At 37.6% G+C, this 22,319-nt stretch overlaps 1 protein-coding gene across 1 annotated transcript in view; it reads right to left on the bottom strand.

The window, feature by feature from the left end:
• Window positions 1–4,742: 4,742 nt before the first annotated feature.
• LOC136291827 (uncharacterized) overlaps window positions 4,743–22,319 on the bottom strand; it is a 182,292-nt gene continuing 164,715 nt past the window's right edge. The window contains exons 19-22 of the mRNA XM_066186952.1: window positions 18,820–18,981; window positions 11,324–11,406; window positions 7,614–7,750; window positions 4,743–4,791 (exon numbers count right to left, since the gene is read on the bottom strand). Of these exons, the coding sequence (XP_066043049.1) occupies window positions 4,743–4,791; window positions 7,614–7,750; window positions 11,324–11,406; window positions 18,820–18,981 (431 nt within the window). The remainder of the gene's footprint in view (window positions 4,792–7,613; window positions 7,751–11,323; window positions 11,407–18,819; window positions 18,982–22,319) is intronic.

Genomic DNA, 22,319 nt, shown 5'->3' on the forward strand with positions numbered 1-22,319 from the left:
GGAACCTTTTGACTGTCATCCACAGTTTTATCATCACCTCTGAAACTGGAAACAAGAGTCACAGTTAACAAGGCCCACAATTGCCCAAACTTTCCTGCTCTTTTCAGCTTCACCATCACAGCTTCTTGTTTCCACCCTTTGTGAAGCATCTCAGTTTGTACTGAAAACCTGTGAAAGCAGAGACCCTGCTAACTTCTCTGGCTGTTTTGTCACACATCACTGTGTATTTAATAATAATTATGCCTCTGCAGAGGTATTTTATTCTGATAAAATCAGAACTATCCCACCAGGATCTTCAGCTACTTATTCATTTTGCTACAGGCTACAACAGAAAGAGTTAGAGAATTTACTGAAATAACAAAGTCATTTTACATACATATGGTCTATGCTTCTGTGCCACAGCAATGACAGATAAAAAGCAGCAATCTATCATATTTTTCTCTCCACACTGTACTCAATAGGATCCAAAGTGTGGTACTCATTTTGCTACTAATGCACATGTATAACTCCCACTTATTTACTGTAGTGCCCTGAAGATGTGACAGTTAGCTACGTAATGCACTTATTATTTTTATTCATTCTATTCATTAGAGATGACCATGTATGGCACACTTATAGCTTCGCTTTCCTCCACTAGTCATCAGTAATGTCATCTTTTCTAGCTCATGAAAACAAAATGTTTATTAAATGACAAACAACAACCACATCTCTCTCAACTCCACGTTTCACAGCCAGTTTCCCAAGTCTTCTACTCTCCTATGTGCCTAAACAAACCAAAGGGCAATTCAGCTAAGTCAGAAAGTGCTTTTGTGCTGAGCAGGAATCCAAGCTGAATGGTGTGAAATGCCTGTGAGGGAGAAAAGCTGGCAGTGCTGCCTTGGAGATATTTTGACTGCACTCATAACAAAGGCTCCAACAACTTTGTGAGTCCACATTGCTCAATAACTGGAGACTCAACATTCCCTGTATTTAAGAGAAATTAGCAATTTATTGTCAAAGAGCTGCATGGTAGTCATACCCAGTTTTCCCCCGACTATTACCAAGTTTGGACCATATCCTTTCACTTTTACCAGATAAGAATTTTCTAAGATGGAGGAAGAGAGTAGAAAGAACATTTTGGCAAAGAATTATAAACTCACAATCCTGGAGAGGTCTAGGTCAAACTGTGAACTACTCCAGCACTGAGGAGCATTTTCCCTGCTCTTTCAGCTCCATTACTCATAACTGGATGTCAATCACACAATTTCCCTGACAAGACCCCTAGGAAAACTGCTCAAGAACATTAAGGCCAATGGAAAAAAAAAAAAAAAAAAAAAAAAAAAAAAAAAAAAAAAAAAAAAAAAACCAGATAAACATTTCCCTAGTCATTGTGACTGATCAGTCACTGACAACTCTCAACTGACACTCTCAACTAATTCTCTGTATCACTAATTTCTCTTTTCTTTTGCTAGAGGACAGGTCTCAACTGGTGGAGCTCTGCAGCTCTGGAACCTGCAGGAGGAAGCGCATTGGCTGTCAACTCTTTCCATCATTCTGAACATATAAATAAAATTATCATCAAGTATAATTGCACTGAAGTTCATGGGTAACTGCAATAGTACATGTTTCCCATCACCATAACAATATCGAATCCTGGCAAAATTAAGAGTGTGAATACATCTTGGAGAGCTTTGCAAAAGACTCACAGAGAAAACAGCTCAGCAAAGATTCATGTTTCATGTATTTCCAATTCTTAAAAATTTGTTTCCTAATTTTTTACCAGCAGTTTAGATTAATTTTGAAATACTACTTTTTGTCGATTTCAATTTTTTTTCAAACACTTTATTTCTCATTCAGTTTTCACTGGCAAAATTTTACCACAATGCACCAGAACAAGGAAATAATTCTTTCATTTCACAGAACAGGAAAGAAATAAAATCTCTGAATGTGTGCAGTTCATCGGAATTTGCTCATATATTAATTATATTATATAATAAAAGAATAAACTGACAGCTTCATAAAAATTAGAATGCATAGGAAAGATGCTATTGTCATATTTAATGATTTTTCCATAGAAGAATTTTCCAAAAAGTAAACTTTTCCTGTAGAAAAAGCAAAAAAAATCTCCCATGAGACTAAAACTAAAAAAAAGACTCCACAGAAATATGTACTGGTCTACTGTCAAAATTCAGTCCTCAAAGATTTAAGAATATGCACCAAAGTAAACACCATCTAACACCTGAATATGTTAAAAAAACCAAACCAAAACAAAAACATGACTTGTATCCTGCTGAGACTTGCATGCAAAAAAAACTCCCACAACGACTTCAGAATCAGGGAATTGTGCTCACACAACTAAAGCTTAAGTATTTTTAAGAATAATGTGTGAAAGATTTGAAACCATTTAAAGAAAACAGTGGGACCTCTGATTTCTCCTATGAGTTCAATCTTGGCCTGCCTTGAATTACATTTGAAAATGGAATTGGAAACAATGAAACAGATTTTAGGCGGACTATCAGAAGTTACTGAAGAAATTTTTTAAAGATTGGCACTTTTCAAAGCAAGCAAAAAAGGACTATTTGGTTTTTCACAAAGGAAGTTGAATGTCTGCTCTTAATGGCAGTATTTTATATATAGTGCATGAAACAGATCCTACTAGGACAGCTATAAAAACTGGTAAAATTTGACCTTTGATTTTAGGTAAATGTTACATATTTGAATAAAAGACAGCATTTATAAGCAGCCACAAAATCTCTTTTTTTTTTTTTTCCTTTTCTTTTTGTTTTTTATTTTAATGAAATCTTTAGAAAAGCTCAAGGGACAATCCAGGGCATTTTTTAACAGGCAATGCTAATTTTGAACAAATTCAAAACACTGAGGCAAGGATTTTCCTCTAATGTAGGATTCATCACCCTCCTAACTTGGTATAAATTCAATCTGTTCTGTTTGTATGACATAAACAACAAGCAGTTTCACAGGAATGAGGCAAACCATATGTGAAGGTGTTTTAGAAAGCACAACAGGGAATACACCGAGCAAAGAAGCATCTGCATTTATTTCAATGTCAAATCACATGTGTATTATAAAGGGAAAGTTTATTGCCTTTATATAAAAAAACAAATTTACTGTATTGTGCTCTTTACAGTTAACTCTTCCTGCCCCTCAGTATCTGCCTCAACCTGGAAAAAAAATTAATAAAAATCATAAAGTCTACAGGTGAAGAGGCAGGGTTGCGAAGGGATCTTCAACCTTGTTCACCCTACCCAGGCTGTCACGTACTGTCAAGAGCCTATTTTGTTCTCACCATCTCCTTGCTACTGCTCTTGGACAAGGTCTGCATCTGCTCCTGACAGGTGCAAGTGAGAACCAAAGTCTGCTCCATTGCCCTGGATTCCAGAAATGCAAGAAGATGACTCTAGATAGGATTTACCAGCTTGTCTCCTGCATCAGGATGCTGTCTGCTCCTGCACTGACCAGTCTGCAACTGAGCCACCATGGGCAACACACGTCACTGTTGTGTGGGGCACTGGGGACTCCCCCACAAAAGGCACTGCCCTACAATTAACTGGTTTTATAGAAGCTGGCCAGAGTCAGCTTAACACATTTGGAGTTGAGGAGAAAATATTTCAAAGCAGCATTTAGCCTGGGTAGGAGCTACAGGCAGGTTGTTAAAAAGCTAATTGCATGGAGACAAAGGATGATCGTTACTTTTATATCAGTGTGTAATATTAACCCTTGAGAGCTGTGTTGGATGATAAATTGTTGGCAATTGGAACTGCTAGTTTTTATGTTTAAACTCAAGCCTGAAGATCCCTAAAGTCACAGAAAGTGTATATGTCATTATCTTTTTTTTGTATTAAGCCAAAATTCTATTTTGAAATCTGGGGTCTTTTTCACATCTGCTCTAGAACTATACATAAAAAGCAATGTTAAAGCACTGAATGTTGAAATTATTTCTCACATCTGTTTTTTTATACATGTTCAGGAAATCTGGCTTTATAGTGACAAATAGTCATGAAGAACTTTTTTTCCTCAAATTTTGCTTGTTTCAGGGAACAGCAGAAGAGAGCTAGAGAGCTTCTGAAAGCAGGTTTTGGGCTGCAAGGTCAAAATTCCTCCAAACTTTCCTCCTTTTCTCTCAAGGTCACAGATCTCACCCTTATTATTCAGACTATAGTTATGAATAATATTGATGTTGTGCTGCAGATTACATAAGTTTTTAGCTCCAGGAACAGAAATCTCAGAGAAGGCAGGATCAGTGATGGTGCAAGGCAAGGCCCTGGGGTGGGCCCTCCAGGAAGGTCAGCAAAGCACCTGGTGAGTGTCTGGCATCTACCAGGCTGTGACTGCAGCTGACCACCTCAGTAGCACGGATGGCCCTGGAGTATGTGACCACATTTTCCTGTTGTTTTCACCTCTTTCCCCTCACCTCATCTTTTGGGCTCATCCCCCTCACCCTCACCCCTCCACCTCAGCGGACCCAAGCAAAAGCCTGCTGCTCTGAGCCACACTGCATGTGGGCACTGTGGGAAAGGCACTCGTGTAGGCTACGAGAGCACAGCTGAAGCCTGTGGGCTTCTGCAGCCAAAATGATCTTTTTATTACATGTGTGTATAATGCCCACTGTAAGGAGGTTTGACTATGGCCTACGGATGTGAGACACCATTGTCAAATTAATATGAATGGAGAAGGACAAGCATGCTATAGCAATGGAAGCAACCAAAAAAAAAAAAAAATCACAATTATCAGAAAAATATTTGTGATCACAAAAGAATTTCTTCTCCATACTCACCAATCTCCCCTTTGGCAAGCCTTAAAAGAGAAGAGATTATGAGAGAAAGAAAAGAAGAGAGAAAAAAAAGTCATGGGGAGAGGCAGGGAGGGGTAGGGGAGAGACAGACTGAGACAGTGGATACTTTTAACTTGTCACAGTACAACACTAGCTTTTAATTAATATAGGGTATGTACAACTTTGAAGACTGTTGGTCGTGCAGTACTTTATGATAAATACATTTTATGGGATTTTGTTTTTAAAGAGGATTTTGTAAAATAACCTAGCCCAATAAATGATTTACCAGCTGCAATAAAAGATCAAGGAAATTGCTCAGATTGCATCTTGGAGCATCTAAAACTCTGAAGTTTATGGAGATCCAAGCTGCCCCCAGATCTACATTGCTATTAAAAATTTTTGTAGTAGCTAATTATCTTGCATTGCATTTTTTAAAAGGTAGCAATTGTAGTAGAGAGGAAGGTCTGGAAACAGACAAAGAGGAGTTAATGCCCTTTGATGGAGAAAGTAGAGGAGAAGGAAAGGAGGAGACAGAGAAGTGAGTAACAATTGAAACATCATGCTGGTATAGTAACAAATGGAATTAACAACTCACAAGGTATCAGATTTCCAAGTAAATAACCTGAATTAACTCTGTATTTTAAAAATAGATTATTAATATATTATTATATTATATTATATTATATTATATTATATTATATTATATTATATTATATTATATTATATTACATTCTTTACATGGCATGCTATGTATAATACCTCTATTACTTGACCAAGAGTGGAGTCATTTCATCTTCCTATTTTTTTTTCTTTCTGATAAATCTGATAACCACAAGTAAAGCAGAAAGCAAAGAGATTCCCTCTAAATTCTGTTTTGTTCTAACCTCACTGGATTTGAACGTACCAAATAAGTAGATGAAGCAAGAGCTGGCCTTATTTCCAACAGGATAACAGATACAGGAAATAGAATGGCACATGAAATTATAAAATACTGGCCTTAGCTAGGACAGGCAGCACCCTGAAACATGCCTTGTTGCTTTTGTTTGGTACCAGGAAGATCTGGTTCATGCCCTGTAACTTCCTGTGCCCAGATATAACTCTGCCTGCCCAGGGAACCCAGGCAAAGTCAGTGTCCCCGGAGGTGTGGGGCTCAGGGACAGCTGGGCCCCCTAAGAAAGGACAAAGAAAAGAAATAGAAAATGAAATGGAAGAAAATGAAGTAATTTTCTCTTATTTCCTAAATCAGAAGGCGAGGTGCATGCCAACAGCGACAAGTGCCTGCCCCCTCTGCTCCTCCAGATAACTTGTGCAATTGCAAAGGCAATAGAGTCCAAAGCCTGGGGCCACACTGATAAGGGTGGAGTTGGGCCCCCTACCCAACACTTTGAAGCTGAGCAACTTTGAAAAGAATAAAGGATCAACACTGCTGACTTTACAGGTAGACAGAACCACAGAATGGTTTGGGTTAGGGGGTACCCTGAAAGCCATCTAGTTCCAAACCCTCTGCCATGGGTAGGGACACCTTCCACCAGCTCAAGGGGTCCAGGGCTCCATCCAACCTGGTCTTGAACGCTTCCAGGAATGGGGCACATAAAATTAAATATTAATTCTAGCACTGTAACTCTGCAAGACACGAAAGAGAAAAAGTGGAGTTCACCACTACAGAAAGCAAGCACCTTGAAATAGATAATTGATGATAATTTGGTTAATTTAATTTGAAACTTGAGGTAGGTAAAATGAAACAGTGGGAGCTGGCAAGGATATTTGGATGAGCACTGCTGCTCTAAAATCCATTCTTATATTCTGGCCAGGATTGGGGAGTCCTTAATTGTCCAAAATAACCATAATTAATCCAACACAATTATGAAAGCCTAATTATATGAGTGTGCGTTATTCTTCTGCCTGATTTCTGCCTTCTCCAGTACTCATGGTTAATCACCTCTAGGGTTGAGTTCAGATTACCACTGTGAAAATGCACTTTGTGTCTGTAAGGTCTTTACCTGACTTCCTGCTAATTTTAAAGGCACCAAGGCAAATGAGAGCAGGACATAGACAGCACTAGAGATGTTGAAGGATGCTTGGCTTGCCTGTGACATAATCCTGTCTCGTGTTTTGATAGGGAAGTAATTTCAAACTAAATTCTCACAGACATACACCCTAGTCTGATGTTTGTTTTCTGGATGCTTTATTTGAAACTCTAGGGGATGATTTGGAGAAGATCATGGGAGCCAGAAATGTACATTACACCTGGGTTTTGAATATTCAAAGCACAGTAGGGAGCTATGTGAAAGATTATCTGATCAATTCATTTAGTAAAGGATTGGGTCTTCATTGTTTTTTACGAATTACAAATAACTGTCCAACTTTTGCAATTACCTAGAAGATGAAATTCCAGGAAATATAATTATAAGTAAATGAAAATATTTCATTTGATGTAGCCTTTTTAATTTTACTTTATCTATTCATTTTAAGTCATTCCCCTTATGTGTATTTTATAACAGAGAACAGTAATAATATTTAAAGTAACGTCCAAAAAAGGCAGTGTATTGCTCCTAAAATGTTGAAAATATTATGCTGGAAATCTTTTTGCCTTTATTCCCCTGACATAACTTCTCAAAACAATGCAGCAATGTCAAAATTGCATTCTCAGACAAAAAGTGCTTCCAATTCAACTTCAATCATAAGTAATACTAAGAAGTCCAACAAAATCCCATGGGTTTTGTTTTCTGGTTTTGGAGGTATTTTTAGTCCAATAACTTTTATCTAAAAGTTTTTGCCTCTATGATACACGTATAGCAAGGCAAACTTTTGGGTTGTGAAACTGTTTGCTGCTGAGATCACTTACCACACAGAAAAGGTATATTTTTCCAAGTCTTCCAAATAAAAATTGCTCTCTGCAGATGTTTTCCCTTCTTGGCTTGCATTGTTTTCGGGACCTGATTTTTCTTCATAACATTGGTCATCTGGGTTATTCCAGCTGACCTTCAAATGAAAATAAGAAACAGGTTAGAATACTAAGGTAAATAGCTGTACACAGCTAGCAAAGTAAGAGGTGCCAGTTTCTCTGTTTTGAATTCTAGCTCTGTTTTCACTCTATAACAAACATGGGAAACACTAGTGGCAAAGCTACTTCGAATATGCATTCAAAACACTTTGAATAGATTAGCCTATTTCAATTGGAAGGGACCTACGAAAAGCATCTATAGTCCAATTCAGGGCTGACCAAGAGTTAAAGCATGATGTTAAGGACACTGTCCAAATGCCTCTTAAACACTGACAGGCTGGGGGCATCAACCATCTCTCTAGGAAGCCTTTTCCAGGTTTTTGGCCACCGTCTCAGTAAAGAATTCCTTCATGCTCTCCAGTCTGAACCTCCCTCAGTGCATCTTTGAAACATTCACATGTGTCCTTATCACTGGATACAAGCGAGAAGGTCTCAAAACCTCCCTTTCCACTTTCCATCCCCAGGAAGCTGTACAGAACAAGGTTCCCCTGAGCCTGCTTTTCTCCAAGACAGAGACAAGTCCTCAGCCACTCCTGACAAGACATGCCTTCTAGCCCCATATTTTCCCCTCCTCTGGACACATCCAAGGACTTTTCCAACCTGGAGCTGCATGCTGAATATTTTTCTGTGAATTGATTTATGCCTCTATAAGGCTGTGACAAACCCTCTCAAGGAGGTGCAAGCTCATGGTGACACCAGCAGTCACCCAGTCTTCCATCACCTGATTGCTTTTTCCAGTGCTGCATACCACACTCTGTCAGTGCAAAAATCTGGACATGTCCATAGTAAGCCATATGGAAGGAACTGATCTGGGAATGGAATTAATACAGTTTGGCTTCTTTTTTCTTTTCCTTTTCTTTTATTAACTGGGTTAGCTCTCAGCTGGACCCATTCTGATCCAGGCCACCCTGCCCCAGTTTCCAGCACAAAGGAGAGGGACAGTAGCACATCTTTCAGTGCTGCTGCAAGTTTATGCTCATTTAAACTGTTCTCTGAGCTACAAACTAGAGGATCCTGGTCTGTGCATATCCTTGGCATAACACCTTTGCATGCACAGGGTCTGATTCAGCATTGGTATCACCTCTCTGAATTGACTACCAGATTCCCTGGATGTTTGGCATTATTGCCTCTGGACAGACAGCCAAGCATCACTTCCACCAAGACACATGATGCGGTCATAATTTACCAGACAAACACCTGCAGGTGACTTCTATGGTGATATCTATTAATACCTTCCCAGGCACAATATCAAATTCTGCAAAGGGTTTGCTAACATTTAGTGAACAAGTCCAGAGGGGATGAGGGGATGGGTGCATTGTTGCAGTCACAACACTTTACGCTTTGCTAATTTGAAAACTACAGAGTTTTTTTGGTTGGTTGGTTGTTTAATTTTGTTGGGGTTTTTTGGGGTTGGTTTTTATTGTTGTTGGTTTTTGGTTTTTTTACTCTGTGAACCATTTTGCTTTAAAAGGTGGATTTGTATTCTGAATCTTGGATTACATTGATCTCCTGCACATTTTGAGTTTCAGTCACATGACTGCCCAAGTTTATTCCCTAGAAGTCAATGTTTCAGAATGGGTAGTGTGTGCAAGGTACCTTGTTTGCACTGACATTGTCTCCATTAAACTATTCCTGTACAAAGTAGATGTAAAGACATTATTTAAGACATAAATCCCAAAGGTGTTAAGAGTATTATGAGTTAATGTCTCTGAGACTGTGTTTGCTCTTGTCTGAGGTACAAAAAGCAGAAACTCAGTCATCTGCATGAGGTTGGCATTATAACCCCAGAATATGTTTTACTTCTCTCAGAAATCACTGACCATGAGCATTCTGTCTTTTATTGCTACCATTCAATATCTTAATATATGCCATGGTTTGCACACTCATTGCAACAAAAGCTGAATTGTTGCTAATGCCCATCACTCAGAATACACTCAGTGTATTACACCAATTGCAATTCTTTAGTTTTAGACTTGCAATTGGTCTCTCCCTAACTAAACTAGTTTTTAGATAAATTTTGGGGCAGGGGGGAAAACCAGAGAAATCTATAGTCCCAAAAAAGTTGAGGTCAGACTCAAAGACCTTTCTCATTCCTTTTGAAAATAAAAAAAATAAATAAAGTGTAAAAAATAAAAATAAAAATAAAAAAATAAAATAAAATAAAATAAAATAAAATAAAATAAAATAAAATAAAATAAAATAAAATAAAATAAAATAAAATAAAATAAAATAATCTGTTTACAAAAAGAAAAGGGACTGCTGAGGAGAAAAAAACACACATGAATTTGTGTCTTCTTCCTTAAGTCTATTCTTTATGTTAGTTTGTCATTGTTTCCTATATACAATTGTTAAGATAAAATTATTTTAGAAGATGCTATGCAGAGATACAATTAAGGCCAAATTATATAAATCAGGCCAAATGCCTAAATCTTGAACATGCTAAAACAAGGCTCTCTCTGAACATTAGGATTCACTCATCTCATTAAAAATGAGGGGTTCTCTCAACCTCTGAAAGGAGATTTCACATGCTCACGCTTCTTTTGTGCAGAAGGATTCTGGTAAGAGGCTCAGTTCAGAAATCTATTCAAACATGTCAATAACTGTAAGCTTGTGAGTCATTTCAGTGAGACCAAAGGGACTAGACAGTGCCAAATTACCCATGGCTTTACGCACTTCACTAAAACCAGGTCACTTTAATGTGGCTTTGAGAGCCACCCACAACTGAGGTTCCTATAAGACCACGGCATTTTGTTCAAAGGCATTGTGCTATTATGGGATTTTAGGATATGAATTTCACTGTGCCACTCCCATGGGGTTGGGCTGGGTTGCTTTGCCCATTACACCCACTCCGTCGGTCCTTAAATCATCCCTTCTCTAGATATAAGGCTAAACACACACACACACACACACACTCTCACATCTCAGTCTGCAGCTAAATTTATATGAAAACTCTCTTTTCTTCAAGTTATCCTTATCTTCCTGAAGAAATAAATCACTTGGAAACTTAGACATTGAAAAGCAAGGGAATATCCAGTTGATCAATCTGGTTTTGCTCACAAATGTACATCATCACTCTACTAAAGTTAAAAGTGGCTTGCACTGAGGACACAGGATTTGTTCACAAATTAATGATGTCCTTGGCTAGGATACTACAAATACATATACTAAAATTTTCTGATGGTCTTTTGCACAAGAACACGAGAGCTTGAAGCTTATGGATGCATATGAAACCTATCTCATGTTTACACATTACTGAAATAATATCATCCTGCAGCTTGATCAAGTTTCTGTTGTTTAATGTCTCAGTGGTCTTTCCTACTCCTCCTTTGAAGTTTCATTGCTGGAGAGATTAGCTGTACAGGAGACAGCAATACACCTGGACATGTGAAGCCTTATTGTGGCTATAAAAAAATTCACAGGGATAGATTAAAGGAACACAACAACCAAAGCAAGCAAGACCAGAAATCAATCTCAAACGGCACATGTAGAAGCTCCAGTGGCTCCTCTGTGAGCTTTAAGGGAGTTGGTGATGTTCATATCAAGACCAGTACTTTGTGATGTCCTCCTTGGACTTCCTTCAGCCTAAACGAGCCACAGTGCTTGTCTGCATTGTCACGGCAATCTTGGTAATTGTCTGTTAAGGAAAAAAAAAACAAAAACACAAACATAAATAGTTTTTATATTTGTGCACAAGGTAAACCTCTGGAAAAGAAGCAGCCGGGTTTTGGTCCCTCTCCCAAGCTGACTGGCTTCAGGTTGATCATTTTTCCCCCCTCCATCTGAGTGATAAATAGGTGGTTATTTCACTCCTACATTCTGAAAGTGTTAGTATGATAAATGCAGAGAAGACTTCAGATGCTGTGATGTTGGAAATAACAATTGCATAGATGAAAAACAGGGGGGAAAGTAGAAATAAAGAAATAATAGACACAAGAAGAATGACACGGGAGGCTATCTTAAACGCCCCAGGAAGTGTTCTTCAGAAGACAGAAGGTTAATTTACTTATATGGGCATAGCTGTGGATCAAGAATGAGGCACAGGGACATGAACTACTTGAATAAACTTTTCTTAGAAAACACAGATCACATGTCCCACAAGCTTCTGAAAAGCAGTGACCTGTGGAAAGAACAAAAATTTACTCCCACATCATAGCAAGCACTGGTGTGGCAAAAATAAAGGTCTGTATTACCCTGTTTAATGTATGGCACATGGGGAATAAGCCAAAAACACACTTTATAATTACTTCAATTTTTTTTCTTTTTAAGTTATTTTGACTTCCACACAGTAAAAGACAGTCAAGTGTATTTAAAATCACAGTGCAGGAAGGATCTGCTCTTAGGTTTTACAGTGGTTGATATACAATCTATGCACATACAATGTCACAGTTTTAACCCTGTGTTTGTGTATACTCCTTTGGATATATTTCTTACTTTTTACATGTATATACACACATGTAGAGGTGTACATATGTTGAGCATTCATAGTGAATGGGGAATTTAGATATTTACATCATCTGGGGTGAAAGAAGAGGTCTACTGAAGTCAACAAAACAGCATAAAATACAGCTGCTGGGTATATCAGGTGTATGCACACCTGCAGTATAACCTGTTCATACTGTCTTTACGTATTTTATATATGGGATCCATGTATGGATCCATAAACTTATATTAAAATATAAATATACCTTTGTAAAGATGGTTCCTGTGGTTTTCTTTGTTTAATTTTTCTTCTTTTTTTCTTTTCTCCAGTACAAAAAAAATGGGTTCCCAAACAGCCTTGCTGAGATGATGAGTACTTTAAAAATGTTTTTGGAGTCAAATGAATAAAGCAGTAATTATCTTGGTAAAAAAAAAATAAATAAATTCTACATTTAAGAAATGGGAGGGAGAAGGAACTCAAGTCTGTTATTTAATCATGACATGCTCTTTTTATATTTTATTTGTAAGGCTACGAATGCTCTTTTCTTTCTATACCAGTGAGCTCATTACTTTAATTCCTCATAGATTTCTCTGAACAATTTTTGCTAAGTAAAAACACAATGTAATTCTTCAATGGTTGTAACAGTAAGAAGCTGCTCAAATTAAAGATCAATAAAAAGTAGACAAAAAATCTGTATGAAAATAAATAAATAAAAGAGAAGATGGGAAATGCCTGCAATTAGACAGGATGAAAAATCTAAAAAGAAATTAAATTTAGTTGTAATACATTTCCCATTCTTTTCTTCATGAAAATTACTACTGAAGTGGTTTTTTTTTTCTGTAATTTAAATGTTAAGCTGCCAGATGTGTGTCTCATGCTTGAAGAGTTGAAGCTTTGCATTATTTAGCATATTAAGATTCACAGAATTTAAAAAAGGGCTCCTTTATTGCCTGGAGGTTCTAATTAAGTAAACCTTAGCCTGGTACATTTAAAACTTGCAATACAAGAGATTTTACTTCCTTTTTTTTTTTTTCCGGTAGCCAAATCTCATCAATATAATAAATATGGAAAATACTTAAGATGATACAATTTTTCTTTGGCTTGAGGAATTAAAACTATCTATTATTTTAAGAAGTTTTTAATAGAGGCCAGCAATCAGAAAGACATTTAAAGACTCCAGTCTACTTTTTAATCATATGAGTTGCTCCTACTTAGTGGCTGGGGGGGGAGAGGGTACGTGTCTTATAAAACTGAGCTGTGTAGAAATGGTTTCTTCCACAGGCAAAAATTAAAGCATTTCTGAGAGAGAAACAAGAACCACACAGTTCTTTATTACTAAATTACACTTTACTTTTTTATAACTTTTTATAATTGACCACAGAAAACTAATAAAGCATTAATTAGCTGCACTATCAGCAATTTGTTCATTGAAGGAGTTGGACTGCTGCATCAGAAACTGTAATGGCATAGAAATTCCTTTGACATAGACTGCCCATAAATCATACCTTAAATACAGTTATTTTTGCTATTTTAGAAAATGTCAAAGGTGTCAACTTTGTCCAGATATAACACTAAGCAGTGACTATTTTAGTAAATTGACTCAAACTACATTTTTTTTCTGTGACAGGGGAACATAATATAATTCTTGATAAAAATGAACAATTTGAGGAGGAGAAAACAGCACCAAGAAAGAATGATCAAAGACGGGTATCATAGCTGTGACAAAGGCACAGTGGCAGATGTAGACTCTCTGTTAATAGGTTTATTTTGAAGTCAAGAAACATATGCATAAAAGCAGGAAAATATGATTACACCAGAGCACAAGAAAGACAATAACATTCTTAATTCAAAGTTATAATCTGTGAACAGCTATTTAGAAGTCCAGTAGAATAGTTTAAATGTCTACACTCGTATAAGACAAATAGGAAAAATAGGGTGGCATTTTTTCCCACCATTGTGGAATGGGCATGGCAATACTAATGCCTGGATTTGGAAAATCATGGTGATATATTGAAGGTTATTTGCAGACCTTGACAGTGCTGAGAGCAGTCATTTCTGGGTCATACTAAGTCCCAGCCAAATGGTGTAGGTACCACATGGATCATGCCTGATAAGGGATACAAAGAAAGGGTTACCAGTACACAATCCCCGAGCTCTGCTGGGACCTAAGTTTTTAAAACACCATGAAAAGAGGTTGGAAACAAAAACATTATTGCTACTCTGTTATCTTTCTCCACATCAGCCTTCTCAAGGCAACAGCAGAGCATGAAAGCATGACCTCTAAAATCACCCTTTAGAGGGTGTCTTACTGCTTCCTCACCCTTGTAGAAAAAAACTTAATAATTTTTTACCCTCTGCATTTAGTCTGGAAGTTATCATCTTTGGTTATGCCTTCTGTAACAAGTGCTGTGGCACAACAGGAATGAACCTGTAAAATGAAACCAAGGGCTGGGAGGATGCCACTGAACAGTGGGGACCCCACTGTGTGTTGAAGATTTCATGTCAGAACAGCATTTTAGTCTGGTCCTGGTGACTGATGGCCCATTAGTAGCTGATACACACATCTAAAGCAGATCCCCTGGCTCAGCTTCACCCTAAATGCATATAGGGCTGATAGTGTGAAATGTTTATTATTTATGTATGAGGGGCATGGGGAGTCTAAAAGATTTTTTTAATATATGGGCAAAAAGAAATAGCACAGCTAGGAAATTACCTTACACAAGTTTGACAGGAACTACCTCTGATGTATATGGGGCCAAAGAAGAGAAGGAGTGTTCAGTCCCTTCTGATAGCTGCAACCTCTCTTTAAGTCAGTGGGAAAGGGTTTTAGAGTGGTGCAATCCAAGAGTGGAGCAGAAGGCAAAGAAATCACCACAGAAGGGGCAGAAAATAAGACGAAGGTCCTATTTAGACTCCCTTCCTAGTAATGCACTAATCTATGGGAAATCAAATAGCATGGTAAGAGTTGGAAAATTTAAGAGTTTGGATTGTGTGGATTTCAGAACCATAAAGATTATCTGAATTTGATCCCAACTGGAAAAGCCAGTGTAATCCTTTACGTAGTCCTGTCAGAGAAGGAAAAGACCACCAGAGAAAGAAAGTCCAGCCATATGAGGCTCTGTCTCTGGGGCCCTACCTGTAGCAATCTTCATTTTAAAATATCATTTTGTTTCCTTTAAAGTGGCACCCATGAGGAATTACCAATGAGAACAGCTTTTGTTTGTTTGTTTGTTTCTTTTGTTTAGGCAATTATTTTTGCATCTGCATACAGATTTCATGTAGAAGGAAACAGCACCTCAGCAGGGAAAGAACCTCACTGCAGCATAAGGAGAAATATATGGGAGAAACAGTGCAGATTCACTGGTTTTCATAAAATTGTTTCTGAAATACTTGTGAGCATAAATATAACCCTCTCAATGAATCTACTTCTCACCTATATAAGCACATTTTAACAAATGTAGAGCCTCTTCTCTAAAGGCAATGATACAATTAGAATGAAGCTGGTTTTGTGTTTGGTATTTTGATATAGAAGGAATATCTTAATAAATTCTGAACACAGTTCTGAGTGTTACCTGCTGCTACTGTAATAAACCCCATGGTCAGCCTGGTGCCGTCTTTGTTTAGACGTCATTCTGAAGCTCCGCTCTGACAGAAATGTCTTTTGATGTCACAAAAGGACACAATTCACTTCCCAACATTTCTCCAAAAATGCAGGAAGGGTGTTGAATTTGAAATCTTAAACATGAACAAAATGGAACACCTTATTTTCAATACTCAGTTTGTTTTAGAAGACAGACATCAAGCAAAAGATTTCTTCTGAGGTAGATGATCTGAAAATGAGAGGTAAAACTTTACCCTGGGTATGCTCTAGAAAGGTGATAGAATAGAGAGCTGAAGGAGCCACAGAGGTTCTGTCAAACCCCAAAAATGAGCAGAATGCCAGTTTCTTGTAACAGTTTGACTAACAATATTTAGGAGAAATATTTCATATGTTTCCAGGGGTTTTACTTGTGGTACATGCATAACTGGGGGCTGTGAAAAAAGAAATTAGGCTTCATATGAGAGAAAGGCTGGGAATAAGGTGCCTGCTGGGATGAGCATTGGTGGAGAAAAAAATGCAGGCACTGTTGAAGCTTCAAATTAAACATCAGGTACAGTATAAATCCTAGTTTATCTGTCATCCTGCAAAAAGTATCTGGGGATTTTTAAATTAAGGTTTTTTTCTCTCCATCATTCTGAGTGCTGATAATAAGTTTAGTGGTGACATTACTGACAGTGTTCCATCACAGAAAATCTATGCTTTAGTGATGTGACTTTTGAAACAAGTTTTTCATTAAAATAATGTTCAAGAAGATGCAGTACCAGAAACTGAGCTCATCAAGGAAAATTTCTGTTGTCTCATGAATAAAGATAAGCAAAAATTTTTTTCACCTAATTCATAGTCCATGGATATTTTGGAGAACTGCTTGTAGTTCAGGAAAACTCAGAATTGGTTTCATTATTTTTTGGGATTTTTTTAGTCTGCAGTGAATTTGAGTATTATCTCTTAAATTTACCTAGTCAGATCTGATGATGATGCAAAATAATGCCCTTTGAACCTTGCTTCGATAAAGCTTGTGGTAATTCAGTACCTTCCGAATCAGGCCACTTCTGTAACTGCGTTGTTTCAGGGTATTTGGAAGAGGCTGTCTTGAACTAAAAATGTGGGTTCTAAAATGCTGTGTTTGCCACTAGGTCTCTGCCAAACTCCACATAAATATTTTGAATAAAAAATCAACATGTAAGGTTTAAATCTGTATAAACGTTAGTGATGGGAAGAGGGGAGAAAGAATACCTCTCTACCTGCACAACCAATAATTGGGTTTTGAGACACACTTTAAAGGTGGAAATATCCAAATGTTGGCAAGGAAAAGAAATCAGAATAAAAATTTAAAAAGACAAAAGCAAATGTCAAACAACACTAAAATCACTATAAAACCCATTTGTTCGTGTAGGTTACTTACATTTTTACTGTTTTGAGTATTTTAATCTGTTTTGCACAAATAATGTTGGGCAAATGAACAAAATAAATTTTAAAATAGATTCTACTTATGTAGAAGTGGAACAAATTTCCTAAGCTAGGGCTCTGTTTATATTCTTAGACGAACCAATATCTAGAAAAGACAGGTGTTGATCTTATCAGGACATGTAATGAGAACCCTTGAAAGAATGAAAATTTTTATTACTTTTTTCACTAATATGCTTAATATTTTGTCACAAACGCCCTTTTAACAAAAAATGACACTAGCTCTGTATTCTACTTCTCACGCACCTATGATAGTCAATATCGATATTCAGCATTTATGAATCCTGACTTGGCAATGCCATATTAGCTCCTATTTCTATTTGTGCTGACTTAACATGAGATATTCAGCATATGCACTTGTAATAGCAGATGTTTAGTTCTAGCCTTCCTGGACAGTCAACAGAGAAGGAAGGCTCCAAAAAAGTTAGTTTTCAATAACATTTCATGGGTTGCTGTGAAAGGGAAGCTGGCATTGGCTTCAAACTGACATTCATCCAAAATTCTACTGCATCATTTCAAGGAGCCCACACACTTAAAGAAGACCACAACGTAATGTTTACACAGACAAGAGGTAGCTTTCAGACCTCAGGTAGCTCTCTCTTACCTAATATTTCACAGTTCAGTGTCTAACCATGACCTATTACAGCCTCCTGGTACAGAAAGAAGGTCACCCCCTCCCTTCAAAAGGTGTGATCAATTTATTCCCACCTGTACTTTTATCTCTTCACACTAGCCTGGGCTATGAAGTGGGAGTAGATATCCTTGGTACCTTCAAATCCCTAACCCGTGGTAAGTCCACCTCTGGCACTCATGGCAGTCTTTGAGTTTAGGAGACGACCTAAGGGATATATTACTCAATTTTCAGATAAATACTTTCTACCTGGCACTTAAAAACAAAAACAAAAACCAATCTAACAAAAAAATCCCCAAAACAACCAATAAACAAATAAACATAATCAAGGGGAAGGGGGGAAAAAAAAAAAAAAACAAAAACAAAAACAAAACCACAACAACACTATAGCTACTTGCAAGGCTTCAGCTTTGGAAGAAATCCCATGCCCCAGAAGCAAATGTTACCTGATGTAAATACAGACAGGCACTTTTATGTAATTTAGTTCAGCACAATTAACAAAGGATATTGCTATTAATGTGCTGCAGGAAGAAAACAAGAAAACATGCTTCCCAAGCACCTAACAGCAACATGTTACTGGATCCACGGATATAAACAACCAAATAAAAAGAAAGGATGTAAAAATGTCACAGAAACACCAGCCATAATCTTATATTGTCAGTGCACTGCACACACACCTTGTAATTACTAACACATTTGGCCCACAAATACATTTCAGACAGGGGAGTCCGCTGCTTCTGTACCCTTTTGCCTAAGCTGCTTTTGATCCCTAGCAATTGATTTAAACTCTTCCATCACTTTCTTTGCCCAGTGAAATAATGATATGATATCACAGGGTGAGGGCGAAGGCAAATGGGGGTATTTACACACATGCCAGGCAGATCTACTTGCAAACTTCCAGTAAATTAAGTAACGCAATAAAAGTCCTAACCTGCTGGAAGCATTTTAAGCTCTTCTCTTTTCCTCACAGCTTCTTCTGACACACACGCTTCTCCTCCTTTCACGGCATTAAACTGCTTTTCCACTTCCTTTACAACAGTGGGAATACTTCCCTTATGGGTGTCAGGATCTTTCAGGGAGGTCAGAGGTTGCCCTGCAGAGGAAATGACAAGCTGTGAAATGTAAAAGAACAATTCCTTCCACATGTTTCCTTGCTCCAGGAGCAGTAAGGGGTTGTTGGCTAGCATCACGATGGGATGGGCCAGGCCTTTGCCTTAGTAGTCCTGACAAAACTAATTTATAATTAAAGACCTGTGCAACTGTTTAAAGCTTTACAATCCTGGTGAGTTTCAAGGACTGCTGAAGCCAAGTGGTACAAACTTTAACAGTCGTACAAAATCATTAACAGGCAGACAGACAGACAGAAGGAAGACAGACCAAAAATACTCTAAATTGTACAGTAACCAGAAAAAATAGTATAGCTGAAAATGACCTCTCTGTATAATATTTATTTCTGTTATAAGCTCATAGTCTGAGAACTAAAGACATTTCAGTGGTTCTAATTTTTCTTCTGCCTGATGCATAGGACACAGGAGCCACATGCACTGCTGTTACACAGCAAAACTTGTAAGGGGAAAGAAAAAATAAAGTGCAAGGGAAAAATTAGATATTTGTTAATTGTAAAAAAAAAAAAATAATAATGTCCTTAAAACCATTCTCAAACAGCTGCTTTTTTTTTCATTTTTTCTCCCATAGTAGAACAAGGGGGTATAAGGGATGAAAACGCTTTCTGAAAAGAAGAATTTAGACTCAGAAAATCTTCATGTAGGTGTTTAGTCCAAAAATAGCTGAGGTAGTGGAAGCCTGTCTATGTGGCAAATCTACCCAGCAAAGCAATAGCAACAAATATTTCTGCTAGCCCAGACACTGGGAGCAGTGTATTCCTGCTAACATGACACTGTACCAGTTCTATTACAGCAAATCATCCTGCTGCTGGGACCAAATTAGCCTGGCTATCTTTGAATATCTTTCCTCAAAATCTTCTCTGACAACACCTCTCCCCCAGCATAGTCAGGCTAAGTTAAACTCCTTTCTTGATTTAATACTCCAGGGCTTGGGATAATTACTGCTTTAAAAAATGCACAGTTGCTCATGACTTTTTAGGTTCACCAAAAATACACAAAACTTAGCACTAAAAATAAAAAAATTACTGCTTCAGTATCCTAATCCTTAGCGACTCTTCCACCTTCCACCTTATAAGCACCCTTTTTAGGTCTTGAGTGAACATCAGTATGTGCTGGTACAGTGCAGACCATAACTTCAGGACTTCAAAATGGCCAACCTTAAAGTGGTATGAATAAGTGAACTGGAATGAGAAAGGTTTCCCTTTGGTTCTAAAAACTACAGTGGATAAAATCATCCCTAGCTTTCCACTTTCCTGTTTTATCTGATCACAAGTTCAGATGGGCACAAACTGGTGTTTGTGTGTCAAGTCAGATCAACAGCACAGCTGCAAAAGCAAGCATTTGGATGAAGGTTCCCAACAAATGTGAAGCAACACTTTCCAAATGAGCCTGTGTCTGACCTAAAAGTGTTTGAGCTGTAGAACTAATATATGAGTGCTGTCTGTTCACTTTTCTGAGAATGAAAGAGCGGACAACTCCAAATACCACTGTTACACTGACATTTTGCACATGTGAATCCCCTCTTCCTAGGGATGCTGAAGTCAAAAGGGGTCTTGCTGGGTTTTACTGTGAGAATGTTTTCTTCATGCATTTGTATATTTAGTGTTTATATGGAGACTCACAGTCCTGAAGTCTTTAGAAGCCCTTGTTATTTAGATCCAAGCCTAACAAGGCAACATTCCTGGTAGTTGCATCAAATTTTCTTACCTAAGTTCCTTCTACTAGAGCTGTTACCACCTTTCACACTACAGTAGATAATGAATTCTACTCAGAAATTGTCATTTATTCTCTGACAGGAACTGTTGATCCTGTAAGGGGTAACAGATCAACGGCAGAATATTTTCATAAGAAAAGATAAGATGGTGGTGACAAAAGCAGAAGCTGTCTTCTGCCATGAACCCCTTAGAGAATACCACTTCAAAAGAATGGAGAGAAGATATGGTTTGGACTTAGAGACACACCAGATCTGATAATGTGCATCTGTGATCTGCAAAGGAGGTAGAATGGGAAGCATTATATTGCATTTCCCTGCACTGTGCTCTAGATCAGAGAGCCTGTGCAGCAAGGAAGAGCTTTACTTAACCCTACATGGAGCTGTGGCTTAAAAGAATAATGTAGCCTGGAGTTAATGGAAATAATATGAAGGTTCTGTTTTAAACTTCTAAAACCAAGACAAATTTGAAGTGAAGGCTAAAACACCATCTCCTAACCTGCTTTATTTTGCTTATATATTGCAGTACCACATATGGTATTGATATATAAGATCACTCACTATTTAGACTACTGCAGTAGAGTGAGTTACGGAACACCCGTCTTCATTTAGACTGTTCTTGCTTTCTCTGGTTTGTGTCTCAACCTTAATGTCACTCTAACAGAGCTTTCCCCTCTCCATCCCAGTTTTTGGTGGTTTAGCAGATATAATTCTGCATTTATAGAGCATATCAATGTGCAACAGCTTGCCACAGATCATAAACACATTTTTCTGTGGCAAATGTTGAAGTTGTGATTTTCACCACGTGATTCTCAGTTCTCTAAGGTTTGTTCCTTTAATTGTAAATAGCCAGAAAGTCATCAAGCTAGCATTTAATAAACTTTTAATTTGAAATGGATTACCACATGTTGTGTTTGTTTACCCATTATTAAATCTCTTAGCAACATATCACCAGCAGAAACAGCATACTGTAGCACTGCATAGATACATTAAAAAACAAACCCATGGGGGATATTGGCAGCTAATAATATCTTTAAAGAATGCTCCAAGAAAAATAAATAAATATAAGCAATATCAAAAATTGCTCCTAAAGATTTTGTTTGGGCAAATCTGTTTGGGAGGAAAATTACAGAACTTCCATGATCGCCTTATCGGCAAATTTCAGAGGTCTACGTGCAAAATAGGAAAGGCACTAATGCTCTTTTTCAGTTCTTAAAAACATGTCTGTCTTGACTTTTCGAACTGAGCATCACAAGTTTTTCCAAGTGTTTCCAGAAAGCATGATCTATTTAGCTGCACCCTCTATGTGCATTTCCAAATGCATGTCAAGATTAACGGTAGGACCAAACAAGTTTGATCCATTAAGAGTTTGTACATAATTCTTCACTGCTGATAAGAGTTGCCTGCAATTCTACCTTTTGGATCTGCTATTCATGGTTTTCTGCCTCTAAAAGCAACTTAGCAGATATGTAGAAGATATATGACAACAAAAAATACCTTAATCCTCAGTATAGTGTATGTTTACACCTCCATGCCTCTCTTATCAGGGCGGTTATATAAAAGCCTTTTGATCACAGTGCAGTTGCTGCTTAGCCT

The sequence above is a fragment of the Chamaea fasciata genome, unplaced genomic scaffold (assembly GCF_029207755.1).
Source record: "Chamaea fasciata isolate MVZ Bird 193981 ecotype frontalis unplaced genomic scaffold, bChaFas1.0.hap1 SCAF_1, whole genome shotgun sequence".
Lineage (NCBI taxonomy): Eukaryota > Metazoa > Chordata > Aves > Passeriformes > Sylviidae > Chamaea > Chamaea fasciata.